The 21,526-nt window shown below is 38.4% G+C and overlaps 1 protein-coding gene across 13 annotated transcripts in view; it reads right to left on the bottom strand.

Annotated features, from left to right (window-relative positions):
* Clasp1 (cytoplasmic linker associated protein 1) overlaps positions 1-21,526 on the bottom strand; it is a 252,343-nt gene that overhangs the window by 100,377 nt on the left and 130,440 nt on the right. For all 13 annotated transcript variants that reach the window (XM_048368821.1, XM_048368810.1, XM_048368809.1 and 10 more), the window contains 6 exons: positions 11,921-12,073; positions 7,973-8,046; positions 6,158-6,250; positions 4,110-4,255; positions 3,222-3,357; positions 1,689-1,759 (listed from right to left, as the gene is read on the bottom strand). In XM_048368821.1, coding sequence (XP_048224778.1) covers positions 1,689-1,759; positions 3,222-3,357; positions 4,110-4,255; positions 6,158-6,250; positions 7,973-8,046; positions 11,921-12,073 — 673 coding nt within the window. The remainder of the gene's footprint in view (positions 1-1,688; positions 1,760-3,221; positions 3,358-4,109; positions 4,256-6,157; positions 6,251-7,972; positions 8,047-11,920; positions 12,074-21,526) is intronic.

Genomic DNA, 21,526 nt, shown 5'->3' with positions numbered 1-21,526 from the left:
GTAAAGTGCTCGTCTCGTATACATGAAGTCCTGGGTTCAATTCCTCAGCACCACGTAAATAGAAAAAGCCAGAAGTGGCGCTGTGGCTCAAGTGCAGAGTGCTAGCCTTGAGCAAAAAGAAGCCAGGGACAGTGCTTAGGCCCTGAGTTCAGTCCCCAAAACTGGCAAAAACAAACAAACAAAAACAAACAGATTTGTGCACAAAAAGGATAATGCTATGGATCCAAATGAAATACTATCAGTATGATAGACATCTACACTGGTAAGTTCCCTGCAGCACTACTCACAATAAACCAGATATGACCTAGCTGGCCACCATCTTTAAATGGATTAAAGAAAATGTGATATATGCTTTAAAGAAGAAAAACCTGTCATTTGAGACAACAGGAATAAACCTGAATATTGTGTTTAAGTGAAATAAGCCAGACACAAAGATAATACTGCATGACGTCACTAATATGTGGAAGCTAAAGCAACTCAAACCCATAGAAGCAGAGAGAAGAGGAATGGGTACCAGAGATTGGGGAACTGGTAAGACAAACGACACCGATATGCAGCTAGACAAGAGAACCAAATTCAAAAGATCTACCATTTATTGTGGTGACTTTATTATTAACAATTTGTATACTTGAAAATTGCTGAAAGTAGATTTCAACTGTTGTTACTGCGGGGGGGGGGGGATCTGTAATATTAGATCACTGAACAAGTAAATTTAACCATCCTACAATATAAACTGTACCAACACATTGTGTTGTAAACATATACAACTCTCCTATGTCAATTAAAACACCAGATGGATATAAAACTGCTTTTCTACTCAGAGAATCCAGGCAGTACCAACATGACAGCCCAGGACAGGAGACACACAGTAAACAGTTAAGGCAAGCTGGAACCTTTCACTGCACTAGGAGCTATATGAGTAGACATGTTATTCTGGGAGTAGGACCCAAAGGCTGCCATCCCAGCTGCCATTAATTTATCTTACAAGGCTCTAACAGAATCCACTGAGACCTTTCCATAATGTTATCTGTATGGATACCCCCCAAACCTCCAAATGTTTATGTTTTACTGGGGAGGAAATCCATGGATTTCAAGGGACTCAATTAAATAGTCAAGAATCACCAACTGGAGTTACAGGAATTGAGTCTTTATTCTGTACAGATGGTCTAGTGAAGATCACCAGGACACATGTCAAGGTAAGGACTTGACAACAACAGCCAGCTAATTACCCAGGTTATATATGTCCATAGAATCTTCCATGTCTATCACCAAAAACACAGCAGAGGTAGATGTCTGGCTGGGACTCAGAATCCCAGAACTCATTATCAGAAGATTCAAACAACATATTTTCATATCCTATTTCATAGTAACATGTTATGAAATCTCTGCTACTAATTATGCTATTTTTTTCTTGTGTGTGTACTTTACTGTTTTTGCTAAGGGAATGGGGAAACCAATAAAACTGGTAAAGCTCTATCTCAGAAAACAGTGTACAAAGATCTTTCTTCTTCCTCTCTTCCACAGTCTATGTGTCTGCAGGCCCTCCCTTCCCTTTCTTTTCTACTTCTCTCTTTCATCCCTCTCTCTCAACAGTTTATCTGTCTCTCTAAATTTTGATTCTTAAATAGATCAAACATAGATTTTGAACTTATCTCAACTTCAAGATAATAAGAACTTTGAAAATTTACCTTCTAACTGCAACAGATTTGGAGGTACAGTTACTTGTTATGACAGGTATTAGCCTAGGGATATGTGTATGCTGTGGAGAAAAACAAAAAACAGGTGAATATTTTCAAATACAAACTCAGGAAAATTCAATGAAGAGATAGGCTTCCTTTCTATGTCTTTACAGCACATCACATCTAAATGTCATTAGTTATTAAGTTCAAAAAGCAAACAGTAATTCACTGGAATGTCAAAGGCCACTACAAATATGATGATATAAAATTCAATCAGAAGTCAAAATACCACTAGTATGAGATCTAAGTGTAACAGAATCAAAACTCTAACACTGTTTAACTGAAAACCTAAAATACTGCCTTTGGATATGACCTTTGAAGTAAACAGTGTAAGCAAGAAAAATTAAAGCCAGTAAGTAACCCATGAAAATCAAGAACATTCTGGATAAGTTTTATTCAGAATCATTAAGACCTAAAGTTTCAAAAATTGGACCTTGAAGGTAGGGAGGAAGGGTGGTAGAAAACTTTCCTTCTAAAAAGCTTATTCTTGGGCCTAGTGGTAAAGTGCTTGCCTCACATACATGAAGCCCTGGATTCAATTCCTCAGCACCACATACATAGAAAAAACTAGAAGTGGCACTGTGGCTTAAGTGGTACAGTGCTGGCCGTGAGCAAAAAGGAGCCAGGTACAGTGCTCAGAAGCTGAGTTCAAGCCCCCAAGGACTGGCAAAAAAAAAAAAGCTTTTTCTTAAACCATTGACTGTTACTGAAAACTCGGACACAAGCAACTCAGATATGATTTGGTTTCTATGTTTACATGCAATTAATTAAAATTTGGGTTAAATAGCAAACCTGCAAGCACAAATACCTAACATGGAAGTCCTGGGATTAAGAAGGGAAGAACAATAGCAGAAAGATGAGACCAGAATGAGCCTAGCAATGGGAGCAGATTTTCAGGTACAAAAGACCACAGGCGAGAAGCAAGGGATGCAGCTCAATGGCAGAGTACCTACAAAGCATGTGCAAAGCCCTGGAGTCAAACCTCAAGAAAGAAAACAAAGTAAGCCAATGACAAATGCTGGCTCATATCTTTAATTCTCACTACTAGGAAGGCTGAGATCTTGAGCATCTGCTCAGGCAATAAAGTCCATACGACATTTATCTCCAATTAACCAGAAAAATGCCAGAAGTGGAATGGTGGCTCAAGTGGCAGAACATTAGACTTTTGCAAAAAAAACTCAGGGACAGTGCCCAGACCCTGATTTTGGGCCCTAGTACTGGTGGGCGTGCGTGCGTGTGCATGCATACACACACACACACACACACACACACACACACAATTGAATGATTACCGATCAACACCTCAATAAATGTAACCCATTCCTACTGATCACATTACAGACCAAAAAAAGCTCACATATTATATATGTATAGTCTGAGTCCAAATAAATAATCACTCTAATCAGAAATTCCTCTATTCTTCTTATCAAGCATCTACATTTACCAATTGCTTTTTTATGAATGGCCCTGCAACATACTTACCCGAATGATTAATCTAACAGCTACAACACCAGAAGTGGCCATAATTTTGGCACTGTTTGGAATTAAATTAAAGATAGTTGGCATAATGGCTTCAGCTCCATGGTCAAACTTATTCCCCAGAACTGATGACAGATGCCTATAACAGAAATGAATGCAGGATTGTAGTTATAGTCTTATTAAAGTGAAGCAAATACAGCTCTTCACATTTGAAAGCCATCAAAGTCATCTAGAGATAAAAGACAAGTCAAAAATACTTTAAGAATAATTTTGAAATGTGCATTTAAAAGTTATTTTTCTTAATTATTTCCATGTAAGTCTTAAAACTGCAACAGATTGGTTGTAAACCAATAAAGTGTAAATATAAAAAACTCCCTTGCCCTTTTTAAATTTTTCACATAATGTAACTTCCTGCCACCAAAACTGAATAGCAGCAATGTTTGCTGGTGCTTCAATATTCCAACACATTTAAATACCAAATCTGAAGCAGGTTTGGCGAAAATAAAATATTACCACAGTACTTGTCTTTAACTTTAATGTTATAGCTACAGTACTGTTCTAGAAGCACATAAACCATCTGATAGTCATATTATATTCTCTATGCAAAAATCAACTTTATTTTATACAAATTTATTTTCATACTAATAAAAACTGCTTCAAATTTCAGATAGAGGCTTCAGAGATACATCACTGAGTAAATTTTACAATCCACTGCACTTTGCTTAATCCAGCAAAGTTAACATATGAACAGAGAGTAAACTGGCAAGGGTCTTCAAGACCAGTCAGGGGTTCTGTGGAGGAGACCCAATGCACATGTGCAAGCAGCCATCCCTGAGGCTCTATGCGGAGACTACTATGGTATGTGAGAATACGGAGCATTGCGGTCCTTACCCCAACGTGATACAAGCCTCCCGCACTACCTGAGACCGCAGATCCTTAGCAGAGAGTTTAAAGGCTCCGTCCAAAAGACGCAAATGTTGAAAGAAGTTATCATATTCAGCAGCTCCAGCCAAAAGTAAAGATCTAATCTTTTTTAGCTAATGGGACAGAGAAAAACCAGAGATAAGATGAAACAGTTTGTAATAAAGAATACACCTAAAAGAAGCAATGAAATGTAAGAGCTCAATTATACAGTTTAATCAACAAAGAAACAATTTTTCCTGAAGAATTCAACATCTAGCACATAAAACAAGCCTACACATCACAACACTAAATAATTTTTAAATGTTGACATCTTTATATGATTTAAATACTTAATATTTAATTTAATAATTTAGTATTTGATCTAATTGTTAATTCCTAGGAATTTGTTTATTGTATGTGTGAGTCAGTGGTGGGGCTCGAACTCAGGGCCTAGGCTCTCCCTTGAGCTCTTTCACTTAAAGTTAGCACTCTGCCGCTTTAAGCCACAATGCCACTTCTGGTTTTCTGAGTAGTTAATTGGAGATAAAGAGTCTCACAGAGACTTTTCTGCACAGACTGGCTTCAAACTGCAATCCTCAGATCTCAGCCTACTCTGAAGCTAGAATTGCAGGTGTGAGCCACTGGCGCATGGTCCTACAGTTTTTCTGAGTTTTTAATTTTTTTTGGTCAGTAGTGGGGCTTGAACTCTGGGTCTGAGTGCAGTCCCTGAGCTCTTCAGCTCAAGGCTAGTGCTCTACCACTTGAGCCACAGCACCACTTTTGGCTTTCTGGTGGTTAATCGGAAATAAGAGTCTCATGGACTTTATTGCCTGGGCTGGCTTTGAACTGTGATCCTCAGCTCTCAGCCTCCTGAGTAGCTAGGATTATAGGCATGAGCCACCAGCACCAGCTTGGTCTTACAGTTGTTTTCTTTTTTTTAAATCAGAAATCTTTATTCCATGATACAAATAACTAAAACCCATTTTAGTATGCAAAAAGCTTACTCTCCCCCACATCCCACTTCAAATGCCACTTATTTGATGAATCAAAACAAGGAGTATTCCTACAATGTTTCTATATTATTCTCCACTGCATCATTAACTGGATAGTCTGAATTTGAAATAGAATATACTAACAATTTTCCCACCTATCATCCTGCTAGTACTAAACTAAAACAGCTTTCCTCATAAGACACTCCCTTCATCTTAATAACCAACTCACTCACTTTCCTTAATCTACTTTCAAAAAGAGGTGGAAAGCTAGATGCCAGTGGCTCATGCCTGTAATCCTAGCTACTCAGAAGGCTGAGATCTAAGGACTGCAGTTCAAAGCCAGCCCAGGCAGGAAAGTCCATGAGACCCTTATTTCCAATTACCACCAGAAAACCAGAATTGGTGCTGTGGTTCAAGTGGTGGAGAGCTAGCCTTGAGCTAAAGAGCTCAGGGACAGCGCCCAGGCCCAGAGTTTAAACCTCACAACTGATCCCCCAAAAAGGAGGAGGGACAACTTTCTAGCAAGTGACAAGAAAAAAAAAAAAAAAAAAGAAGAATACTTAGGGGCATATATTCAAACTAAAATGCCATTTACAGGCAAATAATCACAGAATTTCATCTTTACAAGACTAGAATGAAGGCTGTCACCACACATGCCACAAATAGGGCTTTGTTCAGAGAACAGCAGGTAGGTGATGATGTAAATTGGCATGTTATAAAAATATGTAGAAATAGGACTGGTAGTGACGATTCATGCTTATAATCCCAGCACTCAGAGGAGCATTAAGGCAGGAGGATTGTAGGCCAATTTAAATTACATAGCAAATTCCAAGTCAGCCTGAATTATTGAGTGCAACCTCCATCTCAAAAAAGAAATAAAAAAATGAGATGCTACATCTAAAATGGGAAAATAAATATGCTAAGTTATACTTAAAAATATTTGCTATTTGGAATTCATTAGAGCTACTCCTCAATTTCGTAATAAAATAGTTGGAACATTTAAATAAATCTGAAGGTAATCACACAAAGAAGTCAATAGCTTACAGCATTTACTCTCTGCTCCCAGTCATGCTTGTCATCAGATAATATTTCCCTAATTTTATTTATGGATTCCTCGAGGTCTCGGCTGGAATAAATCTGCAAGTAAAGTTAATTTATAGTCAGTACAAGAAAATCTGAAGGATAAAGATTGTTTCTTACTTTCATAAAGTCAATAATATATAACATGGATAATAAAACTTTTTCACTTTTAAGAACTGTCTATGAGAAAATAGGCAGGCTCACCTTAAATGAAGCTTGTACCCCTCTGTCTCACTACATTATTAATGTAATGAGGATTTCATGGGCAAAAGAAGCTACAGTCAGTGATGCTTAAGTCATTTTACTACTCACAGTGCTATTTGTAGTATCACATTATATAGCTCTATCTTTAAAGACTTCAACTCTACTTACTCAGTTATCTGACACCTGATTGTAAGATATCAACCAAGACTGAACCACCCTAGGAAGGTCAGAGTACTGAAGGAAAAACCTACATCTGTGGTGTTCAAACATATGGCATCCCATATGCCCACAACAAACACTAAGTACGATAGAAATCAAGGGTATAAGTCACACAGGTCAGCAACAGAAGATAACTGAAGCACAAAACACTCCAAAATTTGTGCATGTGCCCCAACTTCCATAAATTATTTTTTCTAAATCTGTGAGATACTTATGTATCAGAGATGGCATAAAACAGGCTTTTATGAAATTATTCTCGGTAGGCTTTCAGATAATAAATTCTTTCAAATTTACTTTTTTCCCTAATAGCAATCCCTAAATAAACATGCTTCTTTGTTCTCTCATCTAACCCAATCATCTATTTCTTTATTTTTCAAATGAGTTGTCCAGGGGTTGGGAATATGGCCTAGCAGTAGAGTGCTTGTCTCGCATACATGGAGGCATGGGTTCGATTCCTCAGCATCACATATATAGAAAATGCCAGAAGTGGCGCTGTGGCTCAAGAGGTAGAGTGCTAGCCTTGAGCAAAAAAAAGAAACCAGGGATGGTGCTAAGGCCCTGAGTTCCAGCCCCAGGACTGGCAAAAAAAAAAAAAAAAAAAAATTCAGTCAAGTGAGTTGTCCAGCAAACTTCAAACCTGATTTATGTTCTTCCTGTTCTTTAAAAGGCCCCACAGGCTGGGAATATGACCTAGTGGCAAGAGTGCTTGACATGTATACATGAAGCCCTGGGTTCAATTCCCCAGCACCACATATATAGAAAACAGCCAGAAGTGGCACTGTGGCTCAAGTGGCAGAGTGCTAGCCTTGCCTTGAGCAAAAAGAAGCCAGGGACAGTGCTCAGGCCCTGAGCCCAGGCCCCAGGACTGGCAATAAATAAATAAATAGCCCCATAATATCCTAGTCTGTACCTCACATCTCTTATAGTCTTGATAGTTTAAAAGACAAAACCTAATTTTAAAATTCTGCATATGCAATGGTTTTACATGAGTGACCCACATAGGTCATGTGTTCAATGATTGGTCCCCAGAGTCATGCTATCAAGAGGTGGCAGAATCTTTAGGAGGGGGACCCTGAATCTGTGAAGACATGTCCTTGGAAGGTCATTTGAACAGGGCTGCTATAAAAAGTCTCTGCTCCTAGTTTGACATGTAGTCACTTCCATTCTCGCCCTCTTGCCCTCCCCAAGCCTGCACAAAATACTTCGGATGTAAGTGAGCTAAATAAATCTTTCTCTTTTAAGTTGGTTGTCAAGGCATTTCACTGTAGTCATAAAAACTAATACAGACATATTTGAAAAAAACTACAATTTGAACAATATTTCTCTTTTTAATCATACTCAAATATCCTCACTCACCTGCACTACAGGTACATCATCAAATGCTTTAATAAAGTCTTCTTCATCAACAGCACCAGCACCTTCTTTTGCAGCTATAAAATAGTTTCATATTAACAATACAATGTATAATAAAGAATGTATAAAACATACATTAGAAGTCTGAAATTACATTTTGGAAGTTTTAAAAACTATTTTTAAAGGACATACATACATGCATACATATGCATACATACATATAAAATCATAGAATTGAGAAACATTTCTAGGCATTCACACACAGTGAGACTAAAAGAAGATACTCTTAGGGGAAGAAAACCAAGGTGCAATGCCTCTATGCCTCTTATCATATAAAATAACATTTATCAAAATGCACACATGAAATGGAAACGAGTATTTGTTTCTTTAAAAAAAAAAAAAAAAGAGCCAGGCACTGATGGCTCACACCTGTAATCATAGCTCCTCAAGAGGCTGAGATCTGAAAATCGGGGTTCAAAGCCAGTCCAGGCAAAGGAGTCCATGAGACTCTTATCTCCAATTAACCAGTGGAAAACTGGAAGTGGAGCTGTAATTCAAAGTAGTAGAGCACAAGCCTCCAACCACAAAAGCTAAAAGATAGTACCCAGCACTGTCTCTGAGTCACTTTGTGCTTGGGTTAGCACTCTACCACTTTTGAGTCACAGCTCCACTTCCAGCTTTCTGTTGGTTAATTGGGGATGAGAGTCCCATAGCCTTTCCTGCCTGGGCTGGATTCAAACCACAGACCTTCAATCCTCAGACGTTCAGATCTCAGCCTCCTGAGACACTAGGATTACAGGTGTGAGCCACCAGCACCCAGCCTGAAGGAATTCTTGCTATCAACTAAGGAGTGTTTGTTCATTACGATAAATTTCCTTTTCCAAAAACTGAAGAACTTTTCAATGTATGTATGTATGTATGTATGTATGTATGTATATACGTAACATGAGTAAATAAATAAATAAATAAAAGATAGTACCTTGCTGATTTGCTATCAACAGAACAACAACAGTAATTCAGTAATTCTCTCCCTTCCCACACCTCACCCCACCCCACATTGCCTCCTATCCACCCACCCCCAGCCACTGGACCTGGGTTTGAACTAAGGGCCTGAGCGCTGTCCCAGAGCTGAATTTCAGCTCAAAGCTAGTGCTTTACCACTTGAGCCACAGCTCTGCTTCCAGCTTTTCTAATTAACTGGAGATAAAGAGTCTCACAGACTTTCCACCCAGGCTGGCTTTGAACCATGATGCTCAGATCTCATCCTCCTGAGTAGCTAGCTACAATTACAGGTGTGCGACACTAGCACCTGGGTAGAATTCTCATACATCTATCTATCTATCGACAAGATCTCACTAAAAAATAAATAAATAAATAAATAAATGCTGGCTTTGAACTCACTATCCACTGGCCTGAGCCTCCTTTGTGCTGAGATTACAGAGATGTATCACCATGCCCAGCAGAAGTGCAGTAATTAGAGAGTCTAGATTATAAAGGATGTAGACAACATATATTGTAAAGATTTCAAATAAACAGATATAACAGAAATTTAATTTGAAGTTAAAATTGTATTATTGGGAATCCAGCATAAATTAGTGAAATTCTCAAACCTGGTCTAAAGAATTAAGTTGCTGTATGTGCATGTATATGTTAAAACATTTCTATTCCTAAAAAAGGTATCCAATGCCTAACATACAAAACTGTAACCTCTCTGTACATCACTTGGACAATAAGAAAAAAAATTCTATTCCTAAAATTTATGATTTTTTAAATTCAAGTTTCCCCCACCCACAAAGTTGTACTAAGATGCTTCATATACATAAGAGTTAATTGCGAAGCTGGAAATCATAGCTCACAACTGTAGTCCTAGCTACTTAGGAAGCTGAGATCTGAGGATGACAGTTAAAACCCAACGTGAACAGGAAAAGTCCATGAGACTCTTATCTTCAACTACCAAAAACATGGAAGTGATTCTTGGCTCACATGGTAGAGCCTTGAGTGACAAAGGTCAAAGGACAGCACCCAAGCCCTGAGTTCAAGTCCTAGAACTGGTACCCTCCCCCCAAAAAAGTTAATTGCTACAATTAAGAGAAAGTTATTTTGCTTTGCTTGCATGAACTCCACTTTTGCATAAAAACCAGGTAATGTTATTTTCTTATAATAACAGATTTTAAATCGATGCCTATAGTCATCCTTGAAAGCTCCATTTAAAGATGTACACTGATCCATAAGACTATTTTCTGAGTTTTTTTGCAAGAAATGTGGTCTAATGAAACTTTTACATAAAAACTGACTTTTTAAAGACCATTTCAGGCAGCACCAAGTATGTGTCATCACTCTTGATGACTGTTTATACTGCAGTGATAAAACTAACGGAAAATGGACAACAGCCCCACATTGTGATATATATACGCTCTCTCTCCCAGGTCCTCTCATGTCTACGTCACTGGAAGGGTTGGAACCCACCCAGAAAAAGGTACTGAGCATTTTCTCTATACCACACATGGGAAGTGAACTAGAAGACTGGCAACACTGCAGACTAGCAATACAAGAAGTCAAAAAGTAAGGTCACCACCATGGTATGACACAAATTGGGGAGGGGAGGGGGCAGATGCATAGCAGGGCTGGGGAGAAGTCAGGGCTGTCATCTTTGCTGAACTGACCCACACAGGGGCAGGACTTGTACAAACTCACTATGTTGATCACAAAATTTTTATACCTTGTTTGTAAAACTAGTACTACCTAAGGACAGATCAAGAAAACTAGGCAAGATTGTTCAATTCTGACACATGATTCTAAGCGGATAAAACATTAAAAATGTTTCTCTAAGTGGTTACTTTGGGACTGAGGCATGGCTCAATGGTAGAGCACATGTATAATAAGCACAAAGCCCCAAGTTAAGCCATAGCACCAACAAAACAGTACTGAGGACTGAAACCCAGGGCTTCCTGTACGAAAAGAAAGAAGTCTACCACCTGAGCTCATCTAGCCTTTAAATAATTTTATGTTAAGTGAACTTAAGCTGAATAACAAGTATGATAAAAAAAATTCTTAAAAACACACCCCAAAACGACGGGGAAGAACTAAGAAAAATAACAGGAAACAGCAACACTTTTCCTGCTCTTCCTGTGTGGGCCCAGCTTTCCATGGCTGGAGATTGCAGGGCTGGCGTGGCAGCATGGTGTCTTACAGTTTTGTGAAGACAACATTCCAAGTAGGTCGAGAGCCCTGCACAGATCATCAGGTGACAGTGCTTGAAAGCCATCCTTGTTTAGCTTTTATGTGACCCACTCGGCTTTAGGTCTTGTGGCTTGTGAGATCCAGTCACCTCTCCCACCTCCAGCTAAAAGGACCAGTGCCATTAGTGAGCACAGTTGTAAAAGCAGTGGCTACCTCCATCTTTAAAAGCAAAAACTAGGAAATATGTGTGTAAATTTAAAAACTGAGATCTAAGTAACAGGACATCTCTGATAATTAATTTTCATAGCTTTAGAGACCTAATGTACTGTTTAATTCAACATCTAAGCTAGTCTTCACAAGGAAAAATGCTTCTTGCAAAAATAAAACAGTTAAGGTTTGGGGATACTCTGTCTTAAAAAGAAATTGGGAAAAAAAATTCTACAGTGGTTTGAGACAAGATGGATCAAATGACCAAACAATGCCCTTAGAGTGGGGGATCCACTTGCTCTTTATCTCAGAGCAGGCTGCTCTGAGCTGTGTTAGCTTCATGTCCTGTGGGCTCTGCATCACCAGAATATGGCAGAGGTCTGAATAGTAGCTCCAGCTAAAGTTACTAGCTTATCAGAATTGATAGAGTATTGCCAATCCAGTCAAAGACAAGCAGTAGCGATATGATGCATAAAGGGCAGGGCCCCGCTCACTTCTGAGGGACATCACAAGCAAGTGTCATACACAGTAGGCCCCAGAACACCACAGAGGACCCGGTCTTACCTGAAGACTTGGATCCAAGAGTAGACGACCCAATCCGACGGGTGGTCCCCATTCCGACATTTCTCCGTGAGCTTGGTGGGGCCTTGGATGATGTAGAACTGGCTGAGGAAGGTCTATTACCATCCACAGAATCTTCATCATCAAAGTTTTTATCTGAACAGTAAACACAGAAGTCATTGTTTAAACAACAACAACAACAAAAAAAAAAGGAGCACCATTTTTCACCTATACATAAAATAACCACTGGCCTTAGGAAGAAATGGTTTGTCTGCTCAGAAAGGGCCTGAAATATTTTGGTAAGTCCAAAACACAGCACAGCAAACATCATGATTACATTCTTAGATCTAAAATGGTCAGTTTCAAAATTATTTTTGACTACTTTTCATGTACTTTCATTGCTCATTTATTTTTGAGAGCCTCACTGTATAGCCTGGGCTGGCCTCAAACTGTCAATCCTCCTGCCTCAGAGTTCCTTGTGTGGGGATTACACAGGTATGTGCCACTACACTTAGCACTTATGGATTTTAAAAAAATATACTTTTTGATAGAGACTCTATGTCGTTTTGAACATGACTTCAAATATAATCATTTTTCCTTTGTGATAAAATAGTCCTAATAAAAACATTTCATTGCTTGTTAGGTACTTTGCAGCTGGAAAAATGCCACAACTAAAACACACATTGAGGGACATTAGTGCCATAAACATCCCAACATGTACTTTTAAAATTTGAATTGCAAATAATTTTAAGAAAGAAATCCCTAATGTAGAAAGAAATCCCTATACACAATATTACTGGATAGGAGTGTTAAAATGCTTGAAATTGACTGCGAAGTTTATCTCCAGAAAATTTGTATATATATGCATTTTCTTTTCCTGGAAGTTCAAAGACACATCTGTCCTTCCATATCCCTAGCAATAATTAATTACCATTTTTTTAAAACTTCAATCAATTGAATTGAAAAAATATGCTGCATTTCATCTAGCTGCATTTTTCTTTTAGTAAAGCTTTTTTTCATATGTTCAGAAAGTACTTAATTTTCTAAACATGAGTTGAGTATTCCTTATGTTGCATTTTAAATAAAAAAGAACAAAAGAAAAATACGGAGGTAACAAACATTACAAGAAATGTACCCAAGGCCTAATGTATGAGACTGTAACCTCTCTGTACATCACTTTGAAAATAAATAAGAAAGAAAAAAAAAACGAAATTATGAAAAGAAAGAAAAAATGCCTGCAGTTCTTAAAAATCTACATTTTAATGATGCAAAATTAAAGCCTCCACACTGCCAATGGGCCAGGTGCCAAGTGCAGTATTAGCTTATACAAGCCATTTAAGAAGCTATATGAACTTGGAGCAATTAAAAACAAAAAAAAATCTGTAGCAAGCAATATTAATTACTGATTTTCCAAAGAGATTTGATCACTGACAATATATCTTAAGCAATGAACTGTACTGTATATGATAGCAGTTTTTCTTCATCTACTTGTTTCTTAGTAAGACATCAAGGCTATCTTGTGTTTACTCAGAAACCCAATGTTTAAAATTCATCAACAATATTCTTCAGCCATTGGCTGCATTCAGTTTGTAAAAATGAGTACAATAATTTGACACTGATAAATTTGATACATTTAACTGTGTCCCATATATAGACTGCTTTTTGCACAAGACCAGTTTGGTTAAGAATTCACGCAGTTTTCAAGGTGCTTTCTCAGGATGTCTTGTCAGATTGGTGTGCATAAGCACTTGGCATATAATTGGTCGGATATAAAACCGGGTGATTCCTGGCTACAGACTTGCCTCTGCCGTTGGATCAGTTAGTGTACTCCTGTGCTTGTAAGAGGCTTGCTTTCTTAAAAATACTAGTTTGATGTAGCTGGTATTACAGACCTGACTATACATTTTACATCATTTCACTGTTTTGTAAACTGGGTTTTTAAGAAACACGTTTGCCATTGTGTTAAATGAATATTGCCCCTTGAATTTGGGACTTCTTAAAAAGTATGAAGTGGTAATAGAAGAGCAGAAACTTATAAGCATTGTATACTGTTTTGATATTGACCTAGTTTGGGAGAAAGTAGAAGCAAGGGATTTTAAAGAAATGCATTGTAAAAATATAGTTTTAGAGCAGATTAATGATGGTGGGGGAAAGTGTTGCTAATTTGCTTATTTCTCTGGAAGAAAGCAGTTTGATTTTTAAGGAGCTGGTCTCAACTTTAGTACTTTTGAATTATGAATGAAATCGATGTTTCTTTAAATTTTGTCAGTTGTTTTATCACAGTTACCTAGGATTTATATCCAACTTTCGTCGCAACTCCATTTTATGTAGTCTTTTAAAAGGTAATTGTAATGTTTTTCTGACAGTATAAACAGAAAGCAAGAATATAAGGCATAGAAGATTATCCTTTAAAAATATCCTTATATTCTTGTAAATATCATGTGTCTTTTAGATTTCTGTGTATGCTGTGAATGAAGTTATTTTGAAATTGTACAAAGGCATTTTTAAAGGCTGTGCATGCATCGTACCTCCAAACAGTACATATTCAGAAAGTCAAAGATTTCTGCAAAATAAACTAACAAAAAAATACTCTTCAAATTACATATTCAACATGGAAGGCACAGTCTTGCAAACCCACGTTTATGCAAATAGTCTCTCAACATGCTTTGAAATTGGCCAGATTGTTTTCAGTCCATACTGTTTAAGGTAGTCCTTTCTATCCATACATCAATTTCTCATTATGGATCCATTCCTTATCCACACATCAATTTCACACATATGGTGTTCTAGACACAGAGAAAGATATTAAGAAAAAAGGAAAATGAAAACAGAGTGGGACTGATGATGTCATGCCAATTATGCTGTCAGGAGAGAGGAGGCAAACCGCTCACAACAGTGCTTTTATAGAAATGCCTCTCAGGAAGGGAAGGAGGAAAAGACATGGTGAGAGGCCATGGCACGGTTTTAAAATTAAGCTCCAAGAATGCTAGTCTTTTTTACTTACCCTCTGGAAACAAATCTAACAAGCATATTTGATTTCCTACATACATTCGAGGCAACTAATTACTGGGAGCCTGAGAAAGTAGATGTAGAGGTTGAACAAACAGCTGATAATGGGGAGAGGAGACAAAGAAAGAGCAATAGATGAGGTTATTCAGACTAAACCAATATTTGCATGTGTGTAAACCAGAAGTGACAAATGAAAGGCTAAGTCAATCAAAACTATGAAACACAAACATGCAGAAGCCCTGTAAACTCAAACTACTTAGGATGTAGTGACAATACAGGATCATACAACATCTACGCAGCTGATGGCACCACAGTAGCTGTTCATAACAACCGAGACCATCAACAAAAGGTCCAGTTACTTTTGTGTACCCTGTACAGAGGGGATGGTAATCTATATTAGATTACAACTGGAAATTGAGAAGCACAGGAAAAATCTTTATTTTTCATATTAAGAGCCGTATACACTGCTTGAAATTCAGAAGTGCTTCACCTGAAAATATGTTTGGAGGATAAAAACCAACGGAGAATAATTTGAAAGTTCAATCAATACTATTTAAAAATATGTGTAGCCTAAATTTCCCAGTTTGAGACACCCAGTAATTAAAAGAAAGCTGGGCCAAGTACTGGTAGCTCATGCCTGTAATTCTAGCTACTCGAGAGGCTGAGATCTAAGGATTGCATTTCAAAGCCAAGCTACAGGAAAGTTTCTGAGACTCTTTCTTCAACTAATCACCACAAAAAGCAAGAAGTGTATCTGTGGCTCAAGTGGTAGAGGTCTACCCTGAGCACAACAGCTCAGGGACAGCACCCATGCATGCCCTTCAGGAGCAAAACACACACACACACACACACACACACACACACACACACACACACACACACACACGGGCCATCAGTAAAGTACCTAGTCTCAGTGAACTAGAAAAGTCTCTTATTAATAACATGGGTCATTCTTAACAAGTTATGTCCATAGCTGGATCTGGCCAGAGGGATCCACAGTTAGATGAGGACACTCACAGTCCCAGGTTCTAACACACTCTAGAACTTCAAGTCCATCAATCTGTGTTAAACTCTATTAGCCATTTAAATGCCTGTTTTCTTGAAACTTTTCAGTGAAGCAGACATCTGTAAATACATAGCTTCTTATAGAACTTTATTTCAGGCAAAAATGTGAAAATGACTATTTTTAACTAGGCAAGTTTGTGCCATTGTACTAGTTTCTTTGTACAAGGCGACAACATATGTTGCACACAGAAAATGGTCCTACAGAAGTATGGGTTCTCCCTGAGGCCACAGAAATCACAAATTTTCTTTCTAGCCTCCACTGTAAACACCACCTCTGACTATCACTACTCCCATCTGACAGAGTGGGGATAAGAAACCTGGTGTAAGCTAATTAGAGCCTCTAGTTCCCAGCTATCACCTCCTCTAATCCTTTAAAAACACCAGAGTGCCACCCTTCCTTTCACTTAAAAATGATTCAGAAACCCCTCAGCCTCCCTACTCCTAGTAACATAGTTAAGTAGACACAGTAAGGGGCGGGGGGGGGGGGTGGGGTCATAGAACAGGCTGCCTCAAAGCAGTACTGTTACAAAATGGAGTTTAAAACACAACAGAGTAGAAACCTGGAACAAAACAAAAAGGCTTGAGTACAAACACAGTCGTTCATGGACTTCTAAGCAAGCCAATAGACTTTTGAGAAACTGAACAAGTAAAGTGGTCCAGGTACTGAAAAGAGCATGCAGAATGGCCAGGTTGCCTACAGGAGATCAAAGTAGCCTGTCAGCAATATACATTGACTGAGATGCTCAAGGTCCTGCTGAGAGCCTGACAGAACCTCTCTGTATGAGAACTAAAGTTTAATCTGTTTGGACAGAAGAAGGTAAAAGAAAGCACTCAGGTTTTATGGGTCACAAATGATAGAGAAGATCATTAGAATCTCTGCTTCGCTGCTCAGGAGCACTTTGTGGAAACTGACAGTATTCCTGGCTGGCTTTCAGACCCCCTCCCCTGACCCTGTACTGCATCCGTTCTATACTTGGCTTCTTTGCCTACCACCAACACTTAGAACACATATTTCCATATCCCTATTAGTCTGGTCCATCCACTGTAAGGATTAATAACTACACTGTTCACATATACTATCATCAATCACCATTAACAGACAGTTCAATTGTTTCCAGTTTCTGTCTTCATGATGCCACACTATCAGTATTTTTAAAAGCAGAAAGGGGTTATGTAACTGTCTATCAGGCCCTGCATTTGGTTTTGCATTTAGCATTAAATCCTCCAGATAACGAGGAAAGTACTATTATCGTTCTAGTCTTAATTTTTAGAAATAAGTAAAAGTTAGATACCATAAGGAAATGGAAGGACTTGGAAAAACTCATACTAAGTGAAGTGAACCAGACCCAAAGAAATATAGACTCTGTTGTTTCCCTCATTGGTAATAATTAGTACATATCTAGGATAATACTAGCAGAAGATCACAATAGCTCAATAGCTATATCCACAGGAACACATAAGATGATGCTAAGCGAAATGAACTCCAAGTTATGGAAACAAGTGGTTTATCGTTGTTGTTATCTTCAACATACCATGTGAAACTATGCCCTTTTTCTTTTGTCCTTCTTCCCCATGGTTTTACCCCTGATACCACTGTAACTGATTTTCAAACTGTGGATATTGTATATATGTGTGTTGGAACTAAGGAAGGGAAAGGGAATACCAAAATCAAGAGACAAAGATAAAAAGACAAACCAACGCAACAGCAATACTTATAAAACTATATGGTGCAAACCAATTGTACAACTTGGGGTGGGGGGCAGGGAAAGGGGGAGGTGGTAACAAGTGGGATAAGAAATGTATGCATTGGGGATGGGAATATGGGAATAGTGCTCACCTTGTATACATGAAGCCCTGGGTTCGATTCCTCAGCACCACATATATAGAAAAAGCCAGAAGTGGTGCTGTGGCTCAAGTGGTAGAGTGCTAGCCTTGAGCAAAAAGAAGCCAGGGACAGTGCTCAGGCCCTGAGTCCAAGCCCCAGGAATGGCCAAAAAAAACCACACAAAACAAGCAAACAAACAAAAAGAAATGTATGCATTGCCTTACGTATGAAACTGTAACCCCTCTGTACATCACTTTAACAGTAAAGAAATGGGGGGGGGGTTGAATTCAATACTTAAAAAAAAAAAGTTTGATACCAATGGCTCATGCCTATAATCCTACTCAGTAGGCTGAAAACTGAGGATTGTGGTCCAAAGCCAACCTGGGCAGAAAAATCTTTAAGACTTTTTTTTATCTCCAAACAACCAGCAAAAACCCAGAAGGGGAGCTGTGGCTTAAGTGGTAAAGCATTATCTTTGAGCAAAAAAGCTCAGGAATAGTGCCCAGGCCCTGAGTTCAAGCCCTAGGACCAACATACACACACACACAACACACACACACACACACACACACACACACACACACCTGTTAAAAGGTAGAAGGTGCCCAAATCACACAGCTAATAGGAAGGTACAAGAGTCAAGATTCAAATCCAGGTCTGCCTTGACTCAAGATCCTATGCTCGGAGTAATAACATTAACCCCCAAAAGCAGTTCACACATGCTGGTTTCTTACTATGTGCTAGTAGGCACTGCACTAGGGATTTAGCATGCATTATTTTGCATAATTTTTAAACAGTACTAGGAATTGAATTCAGGGCTTTACACTGTTGAAATTCTTACAACAACTGTTTGCTTAAGGAAATTATTTACTTAAGACAATTTCTTAGAATTATTAATGTTTTCTTATGAACACAGGCATAAAATCCTTAGAAAATACTGCTGTGGTATGACAGAGATATGCATGCTTTTGTCCAAGGTTCCTGGATCACTATTCCTATTCTAAGTGATTAGAATAATGGTGAAATGTTTTAGGCCTCAGAAAGCAAAGCACTCTCCTTTTGACTCTCTCCAGCCATCCTTTTACCTGCTCTTTTCTTCTCCTGAAGGCAAACCATAGAAACTAAAATTTCTATGATCTTCTCCTGGAGGCAGATCCTAGAAAATAAGAGGATATTCTAATCTTACCCTATTCTTCTGTCTGGAAACTGGTCATAAGGAAATTCTCCTACCTCCCTTGTCTGGTAATAGATCATAAGACGTCCATTCCAGAAGTGATCCTCCTCCGTGACTATGAAGAAGAAATACTACACACAGAGGCAAGAAGAATCTGGACAGACTGGCCTTACTAGGTTTCTTCACTCAGACTATTACCATGAAATCATTATTTTTATTTGCCTACTTACATTTTTATTCAGTTGTCTATGGCCTATGCCTACACAATAAAGCCTCCATAAAACCCAAAAGGACAGAGTCTAGGGACCTCCTAGACAGGTGAATTTATAGAAGCTTGCAGGGAGGGAAATCTAAATTCATATAGGGCTGGCTGGGCCAGCCTGTAATCTTAGCTACTCAGGAGACTGAGATCTGAGGATCATAGTTCAAAGCTAACCTTCAAAGAAGTCTGTGATGCCAGAAAACCAGAAGTGTCCCTTTGGCTCAAAGTGGTAGAGAACTAGCTATGAGCCAAAGAACTCAGAGACAGTGCCCAGGCCCTGAGTTCAAGCCCCATGACTCCCACCAAAAAATAATGTAGGTGCTGGGAAGTGGCACATTTCAACTCCACAAGACAGAAACGCCTATATAGAAGACCTGTCCAGGGCTACACGCATGTATCTTTCATGTGACTGCTGCTTTGTATCCTTTAAATCCTTTGTATCCTTCACAGTATACCAATCAATGTAAGTATAGTGTTTCCTTGAGTTCTGTGAGCTACTCTAGCAAATCAATTCACCCTGAGGAAGAGGTCACAGGAACCTCAATTTATAGGTTGTCAGTCAGGGGTTTGGAGGCCAAACCTGCAAAAATGTCTGAAGTAGGGGTAGTCATGGGGACTGAGCCCTCAATCTTTAGGACATGACACAGTCTCCAAGTAACTTGTGCCAGAACTGAACTTGATCAGGGGACGCCATTGCTGGTGAGAAGCAATGCAGGACAATCAAAGAAGTCTTGTGTGCCAATGGCTGTGGTACAACAGTAGATGAGAAAACACAATGCTATTTTACCTACACACAACTAGCACACCAAACCCAGCAAAACATGGGCATAATTATTATCACAGCCAGGTATGATTTATCCCAAGAATGTAATATTCGATTAGCATGCAATAACTGGTTAATCTAACATAATAGAAGACAAAATGAATATGTTCTCTAAATGCAATACAAGCACTTGAAAACATTTAAAACTCATGGAGAAAATACAACAAGGACTTGAAGGAAACTTCCTTTACAAAAACCCAAAACTATACTACCCAAACCATACTTAATAATTCATGTCTGGCTGCTTTCCCCTAAAGATCAGGAACAGGCAAGATATCATTCTCACCATTTCTGTGCAACACTATCCTACAGTTCTAGCCAGGGCAATCAGGTTAGAGTTGGAAACAAAATGCATCCAGATCAGAGGAAAAACTAAAACCATCTCCATGCACACATAATATAATCCTGTATACAGATAATGCCTGGAAATTGCTACAAACATTTGAATCAATGAATGAGTTCAGTGAGGTTGTATGATATAAAACCAATAAATAAAAATCAATTATTTAAAAAACCAATTTTATTTTCTACATATCAGCAACAAATAATCCAAGGATGATAAAAACAATTCAACAAAACCATCAAAAAATAACTTTGCAGGGCTATGACATGCTGATAACTATGAAAAATTGTTGAGAGAAATTAAAGATAGTCTACTAAATCAAATGACATACCTTATTAACAGATGAGAAGACTTACATTTTGTTCATTATTTAAATCATATTTCTTGCTCATCTGGCACTCTATCTTTTAATTTTAACCTAGGTCAGAGAGTGGCTAAACACAAAGTTACAGAAATACAAGCCACAGTATTAATGAATGGCTGCTTGTTTTAAAACATTTTGTTTTCTTCCAAGTTTATATATTTCCTTCTCTAACAAAATAGGAGATGTGGGGGTAGTGGTATCTCCCCCATCTAGTCAAGATACACCAGTATACAATAGGGCTAGTCCTACTTAACTTGCTCTGTGGAAAATCCTTCAATATCAACATTCCGAAACAAAACACTCCTCTATCTACAAAACTAAGACACACTTTCATCAGAATAGTTGATGTAAAAATGTTCAGACTGCATGGAAATGCTGGTGTCTTTCTCAATTCAATAATGAAAGTGGAAAAACAAGAGCTATGGGGGTGCTAACAGAGTACTACTTCTGTCTTTTTCTTCTCCAGAAAAGGAGAGCCTGAAATGCAACCAAGTGAGAGACAGATCACTGTTTTTTTCTTCAGCCCAAGAACATGCCACCAGAAAACTTGGCTGGCATTTTAAGATTATCTCAACAACGATATGCCCAGTACACACACAATAAGATGAAACATAGACAGCGGATAAACTCAAAATTCATTTTTGCTGGGAGAGAGCGAAGCAAGGAGTGACACTGCCCAAAAAGAAATGCACTTGACTGGACTTATCAAACAATAACCCCTTTGTACATCACCTGTACAGTCAC

This window comes from Perognathus longimembris, chromosome 20 (assembly GCF_023159225.1).
Source record: "Perognathus longimembris pacificus isolate PPM17 chromosome 20, ASM2315922v1, whole genome shotgun sequence".
NCBI classification, from domain to species: domain Eukaryota; kingdom Metazoa; phylum Chordata; class Mammalia; order Rodentia; family Heteromyidae; genus Perognathus; species Perognathus longimembris.
This window is presented reverse-complemented; position numbering and strand designations above follow the sequence as displayed.